Source organism: Chiloscyllium plagiosum, unplaced genomic scaffold (assembly GCF_037043375.1).
Source record: "Chiloscyllium plagiosum isolate Xiang-an unplaced genomic scaffold, Cpla_swu_hap1 HiC_scaffold_20, whole genome shotgun sequence".
NCBI lineage: Eukaryota > Metazoa > Chordata > Chondrichthyes > Orectolobiformes > Hemiscylliidae > Chiloscyllium > Chiloscyllium plagiosum.
The window spans coordinates 62183956-62206484 of NW_028270158.1; the positions used below are offsets into that span (position 1 = coordinate 62183956).

At 43.4% G+C, this 22529-nt stretch overlaps 1 protein-coding gene across 2 annotated transcripts in view; it reads left to right on the forward strand.

Annotated features, from left to right (window-relative positions):
- Positions 1-22529, forward strand: part of apoltp (apolipoprotein lipid transfer particle homolog) — a 394813-nt gene that overhangs the window by 266565 nt on the left and 105719 nt on the right. For both annotated transcript variants that reach the window (XM_043711128.2, XM_087998023.1), the window contains exons 44-49: positions 3335-3691; positions 5199-5549; positions 9917-10048; positions 10339-10488; positions 13885-14001; positions 21026-21236. In XM_043711128.2, coding sequence (XP_043567063.2) covers positions 3335-3691; positions 5199-5549; positions 9917-10048; positions 10339-10488; positions 13885-14001; positions 21026-21236 — 1318 coding nt within the window. The remainder of the gene's footprint in view (positions 1-3334; positions 3692-5198; positions 5550-9916; positions 10049-10338; positions 10489-13884; positions 14002-21025; positions 21237-22529) is intronic.

The following is a 22529-nucleotide window of genomic DNA, read 5'->3' on the forward strand; positions in this document are numbered from 1 at the left end:
TAATGGAATTAAACAGGAGTTTGCAGGAGTTGATTGGAGTAGTTTGTTTGCAGGTAAAGGGACCTCTGGCACATGGGAGGCCTTTAAAAGTGAGATAGCTAGAGTTCAAGGTCTATAATGTTCCTTTTGGGGGTGAAAGGTAAGATTGGCAGGAAAAGGGAACCCTGGATGACAAGAAATATTGAGGCTTTGACCAGAAAAAAGGAGTTATGGCTCAGGTACAGGCAGCTGGGTTGAAGGGAATCCCTGGAGGTATATAGGGGATGCAAGAGTTTACTGAAGAAGGAAGTCAAGAGGGCAAAAAGGGGGCATGAGATAACCTTGGCTGAGAAGATTAGGGTGAATCCAACGAGGTTCTTTAGATATATTAAAGGAAAAAGAATAACTGGAGAGAGAATAGTACAAGGACCAAGGTGGACATGTATGTGTAGAACTTCAGGAGATGGGCAAGGTCCTCAATGAATATTTCTCCTGTGTTTACTGTGGAGAAAGACATGAAGACTTGGGAACTTGGTGTATTAGTGGTGATATCTTGGGGAGAGTCCATATCACAGTAGAGGTGGTGATGGATGTATTAGAATGTATGAAGGTGGATAAATCTCCTCATCCTGACCAGATATATCCAAGAACACCCAAGAGGCTAGAGAAGAAATTCCAGGGGGCCCTGGCTAATATTTGTGGATCATCGTTAGCCACGGGTGAGGTTCTGGAAGACTGGAGGGTAGCGAATGTTGTGCCATTATTCAAGAACAGCTGCAAAGTAAAACCTGGGAACTATAGACCAATATGTCTAATATCTGTGGTAGTTAAGTTACATGAGAAGATTCTGAGGGATAATATATACATGCATTTGGAGACACCAGGTTTGATTATGGGTAATCAGTATGGCTTTGTGAATAGGAGATCATGCCTCACAAATTTGTTAGAGTTCTTTGATGAAGTGACCAGGAAGGTTGACAAAGGCAGGGTGGTAGATGTAGTCCATATGGATTTCAGTAAGGCCTTTGATGGGGTTCCACATGGTAGGCTGCTCTTGAAGGTTAGATTGCATGGAATTCAGGAGGAGCTGACAAATTGGCTACCCAGTTGGCTTGATAGTAGGAAGCAGGGGGTAATAGTGGAAGGATGCTTGTCAAACTGGAGGCCTGTAGAGTGCCTCAGGGGTGGGTGCTGGGCCAATTACTGTTTGTTATCTGTGTCAATGATTTGGTTGCGAATGTACAAGGCATGATTAGTAAGTTTGCAGATGGCACTAAAATAGGTGGTATTGTGGAAAGTGAGGAAGGTTCTCAGAAATTGCAACAGGACATTGATCACCTGGGGATGTGGGCTGGGAAATGGCAAGTGGAGGCTTTGCATTTTGGAAAGTCTCATCAAGCCAGGAGTTTCATGGTAAATGGTAAAGCCTTAAGGAGAGTCGTGGAGCAGAAGGATCTTAGAGTTCAGGTACACAGTTCTCTGAAAGTGAGTTACGAGTAGACAGCAGTGAAGAAGGCTTTTGGCACACTGGCCTTCATCAGTCAGGGCACTGAGTACAGAAGTTGGGAAGTTATGTTGCAATTGCATGGGATGTTGGTGAGGCTGCATTTGGAGTGTTGTGTTCAGTTTCGGTAACCTTGCTATAAGAAGGATGTTATTAAACTAGAAAGAGTGCAGAAGAAACTTACAAGGATGTTTCCAGGCCTCAAAGGTCTGAGTTATAGGGACTTTTTCTCTTTGGAGTGTAGGAGACTGAGGGGGAGCTTATAGAGGTGTATAAGATCATGAGCGGCATAGGTAGGGTGAATAGAGTCAGTCTTTTTCCCAGGGTCAGGGAATCAAGGACTGGAGGCCATCAGTTTAAGGTAAGAGGGGCAAGAATAAAAGGGAACCCGAGGACCAACCTTTTTACACACAGGGTGGTACGCATATGGAATGAGCTGCCAGTGGAAGTGGTTGAGGCGGGTACATTAACAACATTTAAAAGGTATTTGGACAAATACATGGATAGGAAAAGGTTAGAAAGATATGGGCCAAGTGCAGGGAAATAGGTTTAGTGTTGATGAATATTTTGTTGGCATGGACCAGTTTGGGCCAAAGGGCCAGTCTCTGTGCTGTCGGACTGTAAGACACTTTAACACTAAAGAAGCATCCCTGAACTGAAGGCCATAGTTCAGACAGGACCTGACTGAGGTGATGCATAACTAAAGCAATATTTCCAATTTTCTGATATGATTCCCGTGTCATTACAAAAAAGCAACAGTCCTTCGGCCATATTACTGAATTTTTGTTGCTGCTTCCTAGTTTTGTAATGATTTCTGATTCCCAATTCTCTTCAATCTTTTTACACCTTCTGAAAACGCTCCCCTTTTTCAGTGTTACAGCAAAATGAATGACTTCTAATCTTCTGTCATAGTGCTTTGTTTGTCATCCATTAGTTCGTGTCTCTGTCCCTTCTCACTTCCTGCTCCCATTCACATGTTCCTTCTAACTGTCTTTACCTTTGTCACAAATATTCAGGATCAGCTGAAGAACAACAGGAGCTAGAGCAGCCACACTATGTGTTCTCCTTCATCTCTGTGTTGTGGATAGGAGGTAGCCTTGTCAGTGAACATGAGCCCAGGCTTCCTGGTTCAGAGGTAGGGGCACTACCACTGTGCCATTAGAGCCTTTCCAGGATATGCATTGTATACAGGACAGAATAAAAGAGTACATCTCAGAAACATGTTCCACATGATTGCACATCATCATGATATGACTGCTTCTGCACATGCTCAGTAACCATTGTTAAAGTGACAGTATTGCTAACCCTGTAGTCCATAACAACAAATCTGCCCTAACTCTGAAGGACCCAGCCTCTAACAGCTCAAATGAGAAATCAGGGTTCCATCTTGCGGTCTGGATCTCCCTCCAAGTCCATCCTGTTAGGAGGCCAGTATTACTCTCGCATAATCCTTAGATCCATACCAGGTTCCTGTCAGTCCATGAGTTTAGAAACCCTGAAGGGAGCACCACACCCCTGGACATCACTTTTCTCTCGGTCTGGCAAAAACGTTAACTTCCATTCAGGGTCCACAGGAAACTCCTGATCCAGGTCTGGTTTTCATCTGAGGGGCATTGTCGTTTCAACTCTGTGAAACAGGCTTTCAAAATGGTCAAGCTGTTTAGGTCCCCAAAGGTTATTTGGAACTGCAAGCAATGTTTTTTTGCTTCCAAACATGAAACAGGTTACAAAAACATAATCTTTCTGAACCTGAGCAAAGTTAAATGCCTGAATAAATATACCATTTAGTATCGAGGTCGGGCTCTGGTTACATGCACATCTGAATGCAGATTCAAATTTATTTTCCCACAGAGAGTGGGGGTTCCACAAAATCTGGAGACCAGTGGCTCTTTGAACATTGACAGCTGCAACGTTGCGTTCAGAACGGATGTGCTAAATGATGGTGAGACAGCAGAATTGCACCTGGAGAAGTCCTGTGGTCCAAAATACACAGTGCAGGGCATGTTCAAGCACAATGTCCCACGGCTAAGTAAACAGGGTATTCCCAGCGAAAATCAAATCCTGCTCGTGGCCGCAAAGGGAGCAAAAATGGAAGGCTCCATCCTGCTGCAGTCTGGGAACTGCAAACTCCGGGCTGATGGTAATTTAAACACTGGACCAAAAGCAGAGTGGATGTGGGTGACAGAAACAGATTGCTGGATATTACAGGTAAAATCAAGTTCTAATTAACTATGAAATGGCCTCAAAAAATTCTCACATAAAGCAATGGTTTTCAGAGTTCCAAAGCCCGGTTGCAATTAGTTTCTGTGGGTAGAATTATCTTGTCGTAGGATCCCGACAGCGTGGAAAGAGACCATTCGGCCCATCAAATCTGAGCAAAAGTCAAAAAGTGTGGTGCTGAAAAAGCACAGCCGGTCAGGCAGCTCCTCTGATGTTGCCTGACCGGCTGTGCTTTTCCAGCGCCACACTTTGTGACTCTGATCTCCAGCACCTGTAGTCCTCACTTTCTCCGGGTCGGGGCCAAATGCTGGCAAGTGGGACTACTTGGGTTTAGGAAACCTGGTCAGCGTGGATGAGGTGGGCTGAAGGGACTGTTTCTATGCTGTCTGATTCTATAGCTCTGTGAACAGTAGTATTGTAAGGAATTGATTCAAATTTAAACTCATGTCGGATGCCTCCTCTGACATTGCATAGCCTTCTCATTCTATGGGTTGCTTCTAAGAAACTCAGGACTTCTCTTCAGTTCTACTTTGACTGGGCACTGTTACTAACAGCATCTCTGCTGTTATGGGATTCTTCCCTCTGAATGAACTTCTTTCTAGTTCCCTTCTCTCTGGGGTGTAAAACCCAAGTTATCAAATACCTCAGCCATTATCTCCCTGGGTGCCTTACTGGACATTTAGCTAAAGCCGCATGATTTCTTGGGAATGCTGTTTTTAGCTCACTGTTCAAACTGTCTTCCTAACCTTTTAGAGGAAAACAGGTCTGTCCTTCACAGAACTAGAAACAAAAAACCATTTTTCCTTCACTTTAGAACCTAATTTCCCTAATAATAATATGTGAGCCTTCTTTACAACAGTACTGAAATTGATTACACAAAGGATTCTTTTCTTTGGTTTTCCAAAGGATATTTTTGTTTCGAGTCACAAAGACAGACAACATGGAAACAGACCCTTCAGTCCAACTTGTCCACGCCAACTAGATACCCTAAATTAATTGGGCCCATATCCCTCTCAACCCTTCCTATCCATATACCCATCCAGATGCCTTTTAAATGTTTAAATGCCTCCAACACTTCCTCTGGCAGCTCATTCCATACACGTTCCACCCTCTGCGTGAAAAAGTTGCCACTTAGGTACCTTTTAAATCTTCTCCCTCTCACCCTAAACTTATGCCCTCTAGTTCTGGACTCCCCCACCCCAGAGAAGAGACCTTGTCTATTTACCCTATCCATGCCCCTCATGGATTTTATAAACCTCTATAAGGTCACCCCTCAGCCTCCGATGCTCCAGGGAAAACAGCCCCAGCCTGTTCAGCCTCTCCCTATAGCTCAAACCCTCCGACCCTGACAACATCCTTGTAAATCTTTTCTGAACCCTTTCAAGTTTCACAACATCCTTCCTCTTGCTGAGAGACCAGCATTGAATGCAGTTAAATGTTATGGGCAAGCAATAATTTTGTAAGGTGTTGACCCAAATTGTTTCTTTAATTTCAGAATTTTAAGATTCCGGCCCAGTCACATTGTAATGGATCCATTTACATCGAAGGTTGTAAAGCAGAATTTCTAACCAGTATCCAATTGGAAGACCACACTGCACTCCTGGAGATAAATTCAGAATGTAATCCTAAAGTTAATATAGAGGTCATATTTCAACACAAACTACCAGTACTAAACGGGATCCCAGCACACAATAAACTCTATTTTACAGCTGAAAAAAACCAAAAATCTGAGTTTGAATTGGATTTATTGATGGGGACTTGCAATCTTCTGGCAAACGGAGCTCTTCAAGTGAAAAATAAAACAGAATTAAACTTTTTGGTAAACAGCAAATGCAAGAAGCTGCAGGTATGTTTATATAATTGTTTACTTATTGCTTTAGGTTTCAGAAAAATGTTTGTGGTTGCTTCAATGCTTTAGTTATTATACTACCGCAATGTATAACAATTCTGACTGTACCAGTCTGGTGAGATATTGCAGAAATTGCTAAAATATTCATAAAATCACTACAGTGTGGAAGCAAGCCATTCAACCCATCGAGTCCACACAGATACTCCAAAGAGCATTCCACCCAGACCCAAACCCCGCCTTATCCTGTAACCCTGCATTTCCCATGGCTAATCTATATAAGCGTGCACATCCCTAGACACTGAGCAATTTAGCTTGGCCAATCCACTTAATCTGCACATCTTTGCACTGTGGGAGGAAACTGGAGCATCCAGAGAAAAAACACGCAGACACGGGGAGAATGTGCAAATTCCACGCAGTCACCTGAGGCTGGAATCGAACCCAGGTCCCTGGCACTGAGGCAGCAGTGCGAACCACTGAGCCATTATGCCTCCATTTTTAGCCATTGACAATAAAAATGCTAAGAGATGTGGTTGGCTTTAACTGTGCTCAGAAATGGCTAAGCAAACTAATCAGTTGTATCAAACTGGGCCAGAAATGTCATCAAATAGCAGCAAAACTCAGTACCCCGACTAACATCCACCTCAGCATCAGAAGTGACAAAGGCAAAAGCAGCCCTTTCAACTCTGAAGTGCCCCACTCTCAAGTAACAAAGGCTTGTGCCAAAATTGGGAGAGCTGTCCCCTGGCCTATTCAAGCAATTTCTTGGCAGAGTCACTCTCATTGAATTGTACCTTACAGATAATGCCCCAATCACCATTGCCACTAACCCTAGATATGTCCTCTCCCACTGACTGCACAGATGCACCATAGATGGTGGTATGATACTATCCATTCAAGACTGGTCCTGTAAGACTGTAGCATTGACCTCTAGAGCCCATGAAATCTTGAGACATCAGGTGCAAACCTCTTGCTCATTACCACATATTGCCTTCACCCCTCAGCTGATGAATCAGTACTCCTCCATGTTGTACAACAATTGGACAAAGCACTGAGGGTTTCAATGGCGCAGAATGTATACTGAGTGGGGGATTTCAACGTCCACTAATGGTCAAGTCCCAAAGGGTATAGCTGCTAGACTGGACTTTTGGCAGGCAGCGAGGAAACCAACAAGAGGGAGAAACCTACCGGGCATCACCTTCACCAGTCTATCAGTGTATAATGCAGCTGTCCATGGTGGTAGTGAACTGACCAGTGGGGAGGTGAAATGCCATTTTCACATTGAGGATATACTTGTTCAATACTAGTGCTTAATACGTATTAATAGGTATTAGTAAGGACAGATCTAGCAATCAAAACCGGACATCGATGAGGCCCTATGGGCCAATAGCAACAGCAGAAGACCTATATTCAGTCATTTTCTGGGACCTCATGACTTGCATACACCCACTCTACCATTCCCATCAAGCTAGGGGATCGACCCTGAATGAGAAATGCAAGAGGGAATGCAGGGAGCAGAAGTAGGCATTTTGTAAAACTGAGGTACCAACCCAGGGCAGGCTACAAAACAGGATTACCTGATGCCAAACAGCATAAGTAGCAAGTGATTGATAGAGCAGTATGATCGCACAACCAGCAGATCAGATCTAAGCTCTGCAGTCCAGCAGAGGAAACATAGATGATCCTTCTTGGCTTCCTTGTGAGATCCAGATGCCAATCTTAAATCAGTTTGATTCATTCCATATAATATCAAGAAACAGCTGAAGGCATTACACACAACGTCACTGGACCTGACACATCTCAGCAATAGTCGTAAAAACTAACTGTACAACACTGGCATCTACTGATGCTGACACCGTTGAAAGATTTCCCGTATATGCCTTATTCACAAAAACACATGATAAATCCATTTCAACTAAGCCCTGTCCCATCGCTTCCTGAAATCTCACCTGGTACAAAGAAAGATAGTCCTGGTTGTTGGAGTTTAGATTTCTCAGCTCCAGCACATCTCTGCAGGCGTTCCTCAGGGTAGTGTCCTAGGCCCTAGCATCTTTCGCTGCTTCATCAATGACTTTCCCTCCGTCACAAGGTCAGAAGTGGGGATGTTCATCGATGATTGCACAATGTTCAATGCTATTAGCAACTTGTGAGAAGCTGAAACAGTCCATGTCCATATGCAGGCAGACCTCGACAATATCCAAGCTCGGGTAAGGAACATTTGAGACACATGAGTGCTAGGTCATTATCAGATTCAATGAGATAGCTGAACTATCTTCCCTTGACAGTCAATAGCATTACCAGCTTTGAATGCCACATTATCAGTACCATTGACCAGAAATAAATTGTACAGCTTTTGGCACAAAGGTGCAATGTCAGTATCTCATTGCTAGCCTTGAACACATCACAGAGCAGCATCTTTCCATGTTGTAACATACAAAGACCAGTATTGTAACTATTTCTGACGACTTGTGTCCACTACATCCCCACCCGTGCATCCATCATCATCATCATCATCCAGAAACTAAACTATACCAGCCATATAAATGTTGTGCTGCAAGAGCAGGTCAGAGGCTAGGAATACTGCAGCAAGTAACTCCCCTCCTGTCTCCCCAAAACCTGTCCACCATCTACAAGGCACAAGTCAAGACTGTGATGGAATACTCTCCACCTGGTCCAACACTCAAGAAGCTTGACACCACCCAGGACAAAGCAACCTGCTTCAGTGGCATCACATCCACAAACAGCCACTCCCTCCATGACTGATATTCAGTAGAAGCAGTGTATACTATCTACAAGGGGCACTGCAGAAATTCACTGAGACTTCTGAGGCAGTACCTTCCAAACTGACGGCCACTTCTATCTAGAAGGACAGCAATAGCAGATACATGGGCACACCACCACCTGCAAGTTCCCCTTAAGCCACACACCATTCAATCTTGAACTATGGCTCCTGAACCTCCCTCCTTAACTGCAACGTGGGTGTTCTTGCAGCCCATGGTCTATGAAGGTACAAGAAGGTGACTCAGCACCACCACCTTCTCCTGGCCAATTAATGCTGTGCAATAAACGCTGGATTATCCAGTGATACCCATGTCCTATAAACAGAACTTAGCTTTAAAAACCTGCATTTCTGATTGATTGCAGATTAAAGTCATCATTAAACTATCTGTTTTGATATACCATATGATGATGGTAAAGGTTATCCTTTGAGGTCAAGGAATTTGGTGGACCGCAGACTCATCGATGGTGAGCACAGAGCACGTTATGCAGCCTCAGTTTGGATGCACAGCGTCAGAAACAGGAAATTGGTTCTCATTTGTTAAGACATAGACTGATGCAGCTCTGGGACATTGGTCATGGGCAACAATGAGAGGTTGACATTATACCTTTTTAAAAGTGACATTCTCTACGGGTCAGGGCTGTCCTTTGGCAACAGCTGATTCTTCCAGTCAGGGTAGGCCAGCTGAATCAGAGGATAGGGTGAAGAGCTCACGTGTAAAATTGGAATGGTACTGGATCGTAGCCCTGATTCACTCCATTCAAGATCTGACAGGATCTGGCCCAGCATTCCATCATGATGCAGCTGTATAATCCTGGCTAATTGTTTGGGGCAACCATGCTGTTCCAGGATTTTCCAGAGAACAACGACTTTGGAATCATAATCAATAATTACGGAATTATTACAGTGCAAAGGGAGGTCATTTGACCCTTTGTATCTGCTCCAACTCTCCAAATGAGCACCATGACTTATTCGAGAGTGTGGTGCTGGAAAAGTACAGCAGGTCAGGCAGCATCCGAGGAGCAGGAAAATCGACGTTTCGGGCAAAAGCCCGAATGATTTATTCCACACTCACGACTCTAACTCCGGTCCTCACTTTCACCATGACTTACTGCCAACCTCCTGCCCTTTCCCCATAATCCTGCATGCTATTTCTTTTTAAACAATCACCTAATGCTCTCTTGACTACATTGATTGAACCTGCCTTCACCATACTACCAGGCAGTGCATTCTGGACCTAAACCTCCTGCTGCAGGACAGATTTTTCTCAAATCCCATCTATGAAAATGATGCTGTGCTCAAGGTATTAATTCCTAAGTTTGTCTCACTGTGGACCACATGTCCACAATGCTGAGACCTGGGTGAAGATCACAGTAAGTGTCAGGTAGATTCATTTCTGCCACAGTGATATGTCTCAGCGGTGACTTCTTTTTGAATGTAAAATGTACCGTGGTTCACTATTGTCCATTTAGTGGCATTTCCATGACTGATTTCACTTTGAGCTTTTAGTGTGTTATAGGCAGTTCTTTTGGTTCAAAGCTGTTATTGTTCTTGTATAAAAGTAATTATTTAATTTACTCTGCTACAGGATCTAGGAATACCTCTGAAAATTGAAGGGTCAGGTCATATTGTGATAAATGGAGTTAACTTCGATTCACAACTACAGATCAACATTTACCAGACTATACTAGAAGGTTTGCTCACTCTGAAAGCTGGTGCTGTAAGTACTTTGGATGTACCCTGTGGACACCTCATTTACTTAAACAACAATGGAATGGATACAAGACGCAGGGAGAAAAAAAACACATAACTGGTCAGGATAATAGGAAGTTAAATGTTATGCGTTATATTGCATATTAAGTAAACGATAGTTCTTAAACTTCCAAATGATAGTTGCACAGAGCCAAGTGAAATATGCTGATTTGAGCTTAGTTCCTTGAACTTACAGAATCAACATGGAATATCAAAATCTGCAATTATCAATTGTAATTTTGACACTTTTGTTTTAAGAATAAGCACGAGATTAATGCCTCATTGTTTCACAACATTGATGGTGCCTCACGGCTTGGAATTCCAGGAAACACAGTTGTCGCTTTAACAGCTGAGAAAGAGGGCGATATGTACAGACGGTCCGTCCGATTTATTATCGATGGCAAACAGGTAAAGTGGGAAGTTACCACACACTCTGTGCTTGGAGCTGGCGTTGGATAGATAAAAGGTTAGAGCCGGAAAACCAGGCTTGCACATCTGTAAAACCATGACTATCCCCATTCCGAATCTTGTCTATTTAAGAACAAAATGTAATTTAACATTATCTTATGTTGTTGTCGTATCGCATTATATGCTGAGGAATTATGGCGATATTATGGTAATATCACGTAATCCAGGGGCACAGGCACTGGGGCCATGGGTTCAAATTCTGAAATGGCAGCTGGTGAAATATAAGTCATATTAAGTTAGGAATTGAAATCAGTGATGGTGACCATGACAGTGATCAATGGTTATTGTAAATACCCATCTGATTCGCTAATGTCCTTTATGGAAGGAAATCTGCCAACCTTATCTGGTCTGGCCTATAGGACTCCAGGTAAAAACAATGACTGCAGATGCTGGAAACCAGATTCTGGATTAGTGGTGCTGGAAGAGCACAGCAGTTCAGGCAACTCTATAGGACTCCGGATCCAGAGCAATGTGGCTAACTCTGGACTGGCCTCAGAATGGCCAGCAAGTTCATGGGCTATTGCTTACTATTATATCATTATTTAATCCAAGGGTAATGATTGTTGACCCTGCCGGAGTTGCCCAAGTCCTATAAAAAGATGATCTCAAAAAATCAGTGAATTACTGTTTATTGTGTTGTGAGCATTTCACTGTAATCTTTAAAGGGACCAGTTGAAGGATTTTTAAAGTGTATTTGTGTTTTTAAATTATGCAATGATTCATACAGCAGTGTTACCATGACGATATCCAGTATATTTCTTCATCATTCATTTGGTGCATTGGTTGGAGCATAAGATAGATGATCTGTTCAGGTATAATTTTTAAAAACTAGTTCAATAGACCCGAAGCAACAACTTGCAAAAAAAAAAGCAAGTTTTAGAACGTGCTTTAGGGAACAGTTAATTTACTCAAGGAATGGTTGTTGCTTGAAATAATCCATGTAGGAAGATAACAAGCAGTATTCTGGAGGGACATTCAGAATGTAATTAAGTGTCATGATATGAAGAGGTATGTTTTGGAAGAACGAGCTTAGCTCAGCCAAATGGTAATTTCTCTCCATCCCCCTCATCACTCTGCAAATGGCTCACATGATCAGTCACTGATGCCCTGATCACTGCCACCATCATCCCCTACCAAATTGGCCCAGGTCCTGTAGCTCAATCCAATTATCACTGTAAATGCTCACATTTAATTGGTTGCTTTACCACAGAGAAACATTCCAGATGCTTCACAGTTTGTGGCACAGGTAAGAAGTTACAGAGCATCATGGAAGGACTGGTGGAAACTATGATTTTGAAGCAGGTTCCTCAGGATGGGTTGGAATGAAGTAAGACACGGCAGCAGCCTGGGTGACAGAGTAATCAAATGCAAGCAAGATGATTTAAAGGCTCTACCATCAATGGTATAGTTGAGGGAACAGAGAAAGTAGCATAGACCAGACTGGTAGACCCTTCGGACTAGAGGACTCAATTTAAAAATAAGGCATCTTCCATTTAAATTGGAGATGAGAAGATTTTGTTCTCTGCTCTTGGACGGCCATGTGTCTGTGGAATCCTGTTCCCTAGCAAAGTGGAGATAGGGTCATTGAATATTTTTAAGGCAGAGTTAGACTGTCAGCTGACAAGGCAGTACGTAAGAATGTGGAGTTGAGGCCATGAAAAGGATCAGCCATGGTCCTACTCCTGCTCCTAATTCATGTGTGAGTGAGGATGAAGAGTTGGCGAAGATTAAAGAAAGGCATATGGTTGAGGAAGAATTTCTAGGCAGCAACATGGATTTTGAAGTTAACAGGCGGAGGGAGACTATCAAGGATTAGTGTGATGGGTAAGTAAAGTTTTCTGTGGGACTTGTCAAATAAGAGAAGACAAAATAAAAGAATGCATTCAAAGATGCTTTACTTTCAAATTTCTGTATCAGGAAGCATGTGATATTTAATAATGATTTGATAATGATTGACAATTGTGCCATTATTTTGGACACAATTGTGGGCAGCAGGACATTAGTAAAGCACAAGGAAACCTGGGAAATTGGCACACATACAGAATCAGAAGGAGGTCATTTAACCTCCCTGGCCTGCTCTGCTGTTCAATGAGATCATGGCTGATCTGTGACCTCCTGTAACTACTTATAGCATTTGTGCCATATTCCTGCAATGTGTAGCTGGTCTTTCACACTTTCCAAGCATAAATCATTGATCAAATGATTCGAAGAGCTGTAACATACATAACACAGCTGGAATACTGTAAAGTGTTTTAGTCCCCTTAAAGATATACTGGAATTGGAGGCACTTCATAGAATCATACAGTACAGATTTGGTCCATCAAGTCTGTACCACCAAAACTATGCTACCTACTCTCGGCCCACTTCTCCATTCCTAGCCTTGACAGTTATGATACTTCAAGTGCTCATTCAAGTATTTCTAAAGGTTGTGAGGTTTCCCGCCTCAACTGCAGTAATCCCAATCTGGGTGTAAAGGTTTTTCCTAAACTCCCCTCTAACCCCCTTCTGCCTTTCGCTTTTTAAAATGATGCCCACTTCTCATTGCCTCTTCAGCTAAGGGGAATGGCTGCTTTCTATCTGCCGTTTCCATGGCCCTCATAGTCACATACACCTCTATTAGGTCCCCCTCAACCTTTTCTGCTCCAAATAAAACAGCCTGAGTTTATCCTGCCTCTTTTCCTAGCTCTAATGCTCCATCCCAGGTGACTTCCTGCTGAGTTTTCTTTGTACCACCTCCAGTGTGATCACATCTTTTCAGAAGGACCTTCTAGAGAAGGTTCAGTAGGCTGATCCCAGGTATGGAGGGACCGTCTTCTGAGGAGGGGTTGAGTAGATTGGACCTGTACACTGATTGGAGTTTAGAAGAATGAGAGATGCCTTTATTTAAATGTAAAAGATTCTAAGGGGTTTCATGCAGAAAGGTTGTTTCCCCTTGTGGGAGAGTCGAGGAGCAGGAGGCATAATCTCAAAGTATGAGCTCCCCCATTTAAGATAGAGATGAGATTTTGTTTTTCTCTTGAGAGTAGCCAATTTGTGGTTGTCTTTACCATAAAGGGTTGCGGACGTTGGGTTATCAAGAATATTCAAGGCTGAGATGGACAGATTTCTAATCTGTAAGGGAATTAGGGGTTATGGGGAACAGGTAGGAAAGTGGAGTTGGGCGTTGTCAGATCAGCCAGGATTTCATGTTGGGACAGTTCAGTTGGCTAAATAGCCTTTTTCTGGTCCTATGTCTTATGGTCTTACATATGCCCTGTGTATTAACATATTGCAGAGTGTGTCTTCATGTGGAAAGCTGTGATGAAACCACTGAAATTATCATTATATTTCAATTAGATCATTGAAGATATGACTTTCATTCACAAGGCACAGCATATCTCCTTGAACTATAAGCTTACTCACAATATCGAGATGCTGAAGATCCTATTCATAGATGAAAACACTGATATACAGGTAAGAAATTGGCCATTTGTAAAATACAGTGCATTGTAATTTCTCACAGTTTTGAAAGTCTAACCTGTAATCCAAAAATCTCCATTTATGTTGAAATATGCTTCTTAAAAATGCATGTATATACAACTTTGACAAACTTGTGCTTTTTCCAGCGTCTTAAACTTTTACATAAAAATGTGTCAACACCAAGGGAAAAGGAGGAAAATTAAGTGGGTTTAATTTTGTTTTCTAGCTCGATGTGCTTAGAATCTAGTCTCAGCTGATCGTGGGAAAAACAAATAAGGTGCTTCTTCTGTCATTTTTTAAAAGTCAGTAATTAAAATTTGGGCAGTGTTCGGCTAGTTTCTAATGGCACCAACTTACCAATAAACCATTGGAAAAGAGTTTTTCAAATTATTGCTAGTCACTTGTGACTTTCCACTGATGGTAACAGTAATTTAACAAGGATGAAGGAGAGGCAGACATATTCAGAATGGGCAGTAATGATGAGATAATTTACATTTGCCATTATCATGGCTTTAGCAATGTTCATTGGAACCAGTGGCTAGTGGAATCCGACGCGCTAAGTGCAAGGGTCCTCCCATGTTCAACGCCTTCTCGAGTGCCTTCAGTTCTGTATAAGCAGAATCCAGGCAGAGGCAGTGTTCCCACCAAAATGACGATAATGGCAGACGGCTTTAGCACTTTAGCACTTCAAACATCCCACAGGAGGCAGTGGGATTTCTTCAAAACAGAAAAATGCCATCTCAGCCATTAACTATGGGAATCAGGCCTGTTAAGACCTGCGCTAATAGTTATAACCCCCAAAAAAACCTTCAACTCTAAACATGCACTTTCTCAGGTGCCATCATGACTCACCTCTGAATTAAAAAGTTGCAGATTCAAATCCCATTTCAAACACTTGAGCCGATAATCTAAGTCTAACAATGTAGTGAGTTACTGAGAACGGGACTCTATGCTGATAGTGCTGCCAACAAGGACTGTGCTACTTCCATGTTTTCCTTCATCGGACGGGGTATTGAGTACCGGAGTTGGTAGGTTATGTTACAGTTGTATAGGACTTTGGTTCAGCCACATTTGGAATACTGCGTACAGTTCTGGTCGCCACATTACCAAAAGGATGAGGATGCTTTGGAGAGGGTGCAGAGGAGGTTCACCAGGATGTTACCTGGTATGGAGGGCGCTAGCTATGAAGAGAGACTGAGTAGATTAGGATTATTTTCATTAGACAGACAGATGTTGAGGGGGGACCTCATTTGAGATCTGCAAAATAATGAGAGAAATAGACAGGGTGGATAATACAAAGCTTCTTCCCAGTGCGGGGGATTCAGTTACCAGGGATCACGAGTTCAAGGTGAGAGTGGAAATATCCTTGGAAGGTCCTTTACGCAGAGGGTAGTGGGGTGCCTGGAATGCGTTGTCAATGGAGGTGGTAGCATAATTTAAGATGTATCTAGACAGATACATGGATGGACAGGGAGCAGACGGATACAGATCCTTGGAAAATAGGCGGCAGGTGTAGATAGAGATTCTGGATTGGCACAGGCTTGGAGGGCCCGAGGGCCTGTTCCTATGCTGTAATTTTCTTTGTTATTTGACTCCAGTTTACGTCTGTATGCTCTCAGATTCTGCCCACCATGAGGTTAAGATGTTGGGTGTCTGTACTGCACTCTTGAGGCTGCTCCATCCAGCTAGATTGTTCCCACTCTGAGCCTGCTGCATCCCTGCCTTTTCCTTATTTAATAGTAACTCTTTCTCATGCTTCAATTTGAATATGTACAGAATACTGATCACAACCCTCGAGTAATCTTTTCTGTTCTTGGAGTCTCATCAATGTATGATTGTTGATGTTAGAATTGCAAAATCATATGCATCTGCTTTATGAAAGATGTTAAACTTGAAAGGGTGCAGAAATGTTTTATGAGGATGTTGCCAGTGTTGGTGCTATAGGGAGAGGCTGAATAGGCTGGCGCTATTTTCCCTGGAGCATCGGTGGCTGACAGGTGACCTTATAGAGGTTTATAAAATTATGAGGGGCATGGATAAGATAAATAGACAAGTCTTTTACCTAGGGTAGGGCAGTCCAACACTGGAGGGCATAGGTTTAAAGTGAGAGGGGAAAGATAAAAAAGGGGCATAAGGGGCAACTTTTCCATGTAGCATGTGGTGTGAGTATGGAATAAGCTGCGAGAAAAAGTGGTGGAGGCTGGTACAGTTATTACATTTAAAAGATATCTGGTTGGGTATATGAAGAGAAAGGGTTTAGAGGGACATGGACCAAATGCTGGCAAATAGGACTAGATTTATTTAGGATATTAGTGATAGTGTCCGACAGCACGGCGACAGGCCCTTTGGCCCAAACTGGTCCATGCCGACCAAAATGTCCATCCACGCTCACCCCATTTCCCTGCACTTGGCCCATTTCCTTCCAAACCTTTCTTATCCATGTATTTGTCCAAATGCCTTTCAAATGTCGATAATGTAACCGCCTCAACCACTTCCGCTGGCAGGTCATTCTATATGCATACCACTCTCTGTAAAAAAAAAAAAAAGGTTGCCTTTCAGGTTCCCTTTTATTCTTTCCTCGAAAACCCTAAACTGATGCCCTCTAGTAATTAATTCTGCAACCCTGGGAAAAACACTGAATGCATTCACCCTATCTATGCCTCTTATGATCGTACACACTTGTTTAAGATCCCCCTCAGTCATCTACGCTCTAAAGAAGAAGGTCCTGTTCCTATAACTCAGATCATTGAGTCCTGGCAACATCCTTGTAAATTTGTTCTGCACTCTTTCCAGTTTAATAACATCCTTCCGATAGCAAGGTGACCAAAACTGAACACAGTAGTCCAAGTGTGGCCTCCCCAACATCCTGTGCAACTGCAGCAGAACTTCCCAACTTCCATACTGTTACAACATGGAGAAGAACTGCTCTGTTAATTAAACCAAACACCCAGAAAAGCTTGTCCTGTCCCCCTTGGTCCAGAAACTCCCCACATACATTTGGGACACCACCCACGCCCTCCACCTCCTCTATGACATTTGGTTCCCTGGCTCTCAATGCCTCCTCTTCACCGTGGACATCCTGCCCCTGTACACATCCAGCCGCCATGGTGAAGGCCTCCGAGCCCTCTCTTTTTTCTTCTCCTGCTGACCCAACCAGTACACCTCCACCGACACACTCATTCGATTAGCGGAACTGGTCCTCACCCTCAATAACTTCTCCTTTGAATCCTCCCACTTCCTTCAGACCAAAGGGGTAGCTGTGGGCATCCAAATGGGCCCCTGCTGTGCTTGCCACTTCGTGGAACAGTCCATCCTCTGCAGTTACACTGGCACCATTCCCCATCTTTTCCTCCGCTACATTGATGACTGTATCAGCACCACCTCATGCTCCCATAGGGAGGTTGAAGAGTTTGTCAACTCATGAACACCTTCCACCTGACCTTAAGTTCACCTGGACTATCTCGGACACCTCCCTTTCCTTCCTGGACCTCTGTCTCCATCTCCGGCGACTGACTCAACATGGACATCTTCTTCAAACCCATGGACTCCCACAGCTAACTGGACTGCGCTCCTCCCAACTCTTTCCCCCCCCCCCCCCCCTGTAAAACACTATCCCTTACTACAGAGGTGGAGGAATTGTGAATTATCTGCTCCCAGGAGGAGCAGTTCCACTCCAGGGCATCCCAGATGGCCTCCTATTTCAAGGACCACAATTTCCCTTCCCCTGTGATTAACAATGGCCTCCAGCACATGTCCTCCACTTCCCACACCTCTGCCCTTGAACCCCACCCCAATCCCCCAGTCCTCACATTCCACCCCACCAATCTCCGTACACATATTATCATCCTCCCCCACTTCCACCATCTACAAATGCAGCCCACCTCCAGGGATATATTTCCCTATCAGCTTTTTGCAGAGACCATTCCCTCCGCAACTACCTTGTTAGGTCTATGCGCTCCACCAACTGACCCTCCACTCCAGGTACCTTTCCCTGCTGCTGCAAGACCTACACACACCTCCCCCCCTCACCTCAGGCCTTAATGGACCTTCCACATCCGGCATAGCTTTTCCTGCACATCCAAACACCTCATCTACTGTGTCCAATGCTCTCGATGTGGTCTTCTCTACATTGGGAAGACAGGATGCTAACTCGCATTTCAGGGAACATCTTTGGGGGGGACACAACAAATAACCCCACCGCCCTGTGGCTGACCACTTCAACTCCCTCTCCCGCTCCACCAACACATGCAAGTCCTTGGCCACCTCCACTACCAAGTCCAAACCACCTGATACCTGGAGGAAGAACATCTCATCTTCTGCCTTGGGACCCTCCAACCACATGGCATCAATATCGATTTCACCAGTTTCCTCATCTCCATTCCCCCCAGATCCAACCCTCCAACTCGGCACCATCCTCTTGAATCATCATCCTACCCAACTACCCACTGCACTCTCCTCTCTGACCTATCACCATCGCCCCCCCCCGCCCACCTGCATCTTCCTATCGCCTTCTCAGCTACCTTCCCCCAAGTCCCACCTTCATGTTCCTATTTATCTCTGAGCCCCCTTCCCCACTCCCACATTCCTGATGAAGCGCTTAACGGCCGAAACGTCAATTTTCCTGCCCCTGTGATGTTGCGTGACCTGCTGCGCTTTTTGACTCTGATCTCCAGAATCTGCAGTCCTCACTTTTTCCAACTCTATAACAATAAGCTGTTCCAATAAGACACTTACTAAAATTACATCAATATATTTTAAAACCACGCAGCTGCTTCCAGCTGAGGATCTCCTTGAGTCGTCTTCTCTCCTTTTACTCTGAGTATCTTTCGTATGAAAAGATACCTCTGATAAAGAGGGTTTTCTAATTCCTTGGAGAGCAAGATGTCAGCTATCCATGCGTTTCTTTCTCAACGGCAGTTGCTGTCTGACCAACTTTCAAAATGTCTGCATTTTATACCCTCTCAACATTGGATCGTCTCATTGGTTCGATGTTGGCAAAACGACAAGTTCAAACTTGATTGGGTTTTAGTATCCTGGGGCATAATTTAAACTGATTGTTTAAATTCGAATTGTTGTCAAAACAGCAACCAAAACTCCGGTATCCATTTCACAGCCAAATGTTCCATATCTTCAATTTTTCAGTACACTCTAGGACTGCCATTGAGTCACATACATAGGTGCTTGTAATATCTCAGTTCAGAACACCATTCTCTCTCTCTTAAAGGTATAGTACACACCTTCAACTTCATTACAATACACAGTACCCTGACTGATGAAGGCCAGTGTGCCAGAAACCACCTTCACTGCCTTGTCTACCTGTGACTCCACTTTCAGACTTTACAAAATGCAAGATCTCACACTTAACTATATTAAAGTCCATTTACCATTTCACGGCCCACTTCCCCAATTGATCAAGGCCCTGCTACAATTTCTGATAACCTTCCTCTCTGTACATGATACTGCCTATTTTTGTGTCATCTGCAAACGTACTCATTATACCTTGTACATTCTCATCCAAATCATTCGATATAGATTACAAACAGTAATGGACCCAGCACAGACCCCTGAGGCACTAGTCACAGGCCTTCAGTTCGATGAGCATCCTTCCACTATTACCCTCTGCTTTCTACCATCAAACCAATTGTGTATCCAATTTGCCAGCTCCCTCTGGATTCCGTGTGATCTAACCTTCCATAGAAGCCTACCACGTGGTAACTTATCAAAGGCCTTACTGAAATCCATATGGACTACATCTACTGCCCCACCCTCGTCAACCTTCCTGGTCACATCATCAAAGAACTCTAACAAATATGTGAGGCATGATCTCCCATGCACAAAGCCATACTGATTTACTCCTAATCCTGTCTTTCCAAATGCATGTATAGCTTATCTCTCAGAATCTTCTGAAGTAACTTACCGCCCACAGATGTTTGGCCTACTGGTCTATAGTTCTCAGGTTTTTCTTTGCAGCCCTTCTTGAATAATGGCACAACATTCGCCACCCTCCAGTCTCCCTGGACCTCACCCGTGGCTAATGTCTGGATGGCATGGGTGAGTTGGACCAAAGGGTCTGTTTCTGTGCTGTATAACTCTACAACAGTATCATTATAACAAATTCCTTTCCCATGGAATTCCTTTCCAAGGCTAGACCCCTCAACAAAGATTGGTTTCCTTAAAACTTTGTGCTCAACGGTGTAATAAAGTGACCTGCAGTAATCCTGAAGACCACTTGGTCATACTGTGCCTCTGAAGGCGTACAGTACATTTGAGGACAAGGGACATTGAGCAGGAGACTTAGCGAACACAATTCAACATAGAAGCATTGAAAATAGTAACAGGTCATTCAACCCTTCGAGCCTGCTCCACCATTCAATATGATCTTGATTGACCATCCAATTCAGTCCCCTGTGACTGTTTTCTCCTCATACCCTTCAGCCCTTAGAGTTATATCTAATTCCTTTTGAAGTACCATTCAATGTTTTGTTCTCAACCACTTTCTGTGGCGCACAGAATTCCACAGACTCCCCATTGGCTGGGAAAAGAGATTTCTTCTCCTTCCTCCATTCCTAATGGTGGGCTGCAAGGCCCAGATACAAGAACCACCCATACCACCACTTCAGCGATCTGGAGTGAGATGGAGTCCTGCTGTACCTGGATCCTGTCCGATTTTGACTTGCAGCTGCTTAATGTCTCTTACTGCTCAGGAAATGTGCTCCACCAAAGCTTAGGCGTTCTTTTTGCCAATAAGAACTACCAATGTTTTCCAATTGTGAATCTAATAATCCCTGTGAACAGTAGCTTGGGATTTGAACTCAAGAAGTTCTGATTGATCACTGATCACAGTTGTGGGCAAGGGTGGTAATAATATGAGGCCAAGTCCCGCCAATGCCACTGACATGTACCTATTCATTGTGGCTTAGGAAGAGGATGGTGTGCAACCATTCTCTTAGTATTTGTCCCTTAGCAGCGAAAAATGTGGAGGCGAAGGAGGAAGTACATAAATCTTCTTTCACTTCAGGTTAACGCCGATATCCAAGGACAGGCTCCTAATCTCGAGGGATCTGTTCGCATCATTGTGGATGGTAACAAGTCAATTGCATATGCATTCAACACCTATTCAAATGAAGAACATTTTAAGTTAATCATCAGGAACAGTCACAACAGCGAAAGCTTAGCAACTGCTGGATATCCAAAAGAGATTGTGCTTTTGTTAATTGCACAAAGAACTGGTAAGAACTGGTAAATGGTGACAGACCAGTGGCAATGTAACCTCTTTTAAATTAAAATGACTAACTTGTTTGAAGCCTCCTTACTCATTGTGTCAGTTTAGGACACGATTAGAATATCATAGAAGGTAACAAATTTTCAATCAATGTTGGGAAAATCACTGCAGAGGGAGAACCCAATTTAAAAAAGAATGATTTTGGGAAATGAACAAACTGGTCATAATGGAGCTCCATTTTAAAGTAAACTAGGCAAATCAGATCATAATGTCTCATTTGCCAGTTTTGCTGATTTTGTCCCCAGTCATGTCACCAGCTAAATTTTAAAAGCAATGGCTACAATCATTGGATGTTCATATCTTATTCAGGAAATTTCTTTTATTCCAAGATCTTCACTATGTTTCTCAGGGCTGTATTAGTGTTGTTAAAATCCCTCCTCCTTTGCCATTAATATTGTGCTCTATTCTGTTTCCATCATGGTGCACTGAGATTGTTAGACATCAGCCTCTCAGTTAGGAACAAGTTAACACGGACCAGTTTGCACAAATCTTTCTGTCCATCCCCTCTAAAATTTTATTACTAAATTAATATGGGCTAATTTCTATTGGATTTGCTCCCACATCACAAAATGACTCCTACTATATCACGAGTTGTGGTTGTTATTCAGAGAGGCTATTGAACGATCTGGAGATGTTACATTCATGAAGCAGCAGGAACTCTTCTGAATTTGGGTTTGGGATTCCTTGTTTTGATTTGATTTATTTTATTGTTGTTCCGAAATACAATGAAAAGGGTTGTTTTGCTTGTGTGTCGAGGCAAAGGAGTGAAGCTAAATCTCTGTAGTTGGGTGAGATGGTGTGTTCTAGAAGTGTTCATGATCTCAAAGCTGACCTCTTACCCATTTCCAGCCAACTCATTTCTAAAGTTTATTGCAAGGCAGGTAATGCTAACATGCTTCCAAAGATTAAATTGTCATTTAAATTTTATAATGAGGCTGGGGGCGGGGGGAAGAGGTGGGGGGTCCTCTGTCTTTGTAGGTTTAAACCTGGTCGCTGAGTTTTCTGGGCTTGACCCAGCAGCTCAAGTAGGTAAAAACAATGACTGCAGATGCTGGAAACCAGATTCTGGATCAGTGGTGCTGGAAGAGCACAGCAATTCAGGCAGCATCCGACGAGCAGCAAAATCGGATGCTGCCTGAATTGCTGTGCTCTTCCAGCACCACTGATCCAGAATCCAGCAGCTCAAGAGTTGAGGATAACGTCAAGAAAACAGTAGGTATCTTTACAGCACTGCTTGTGG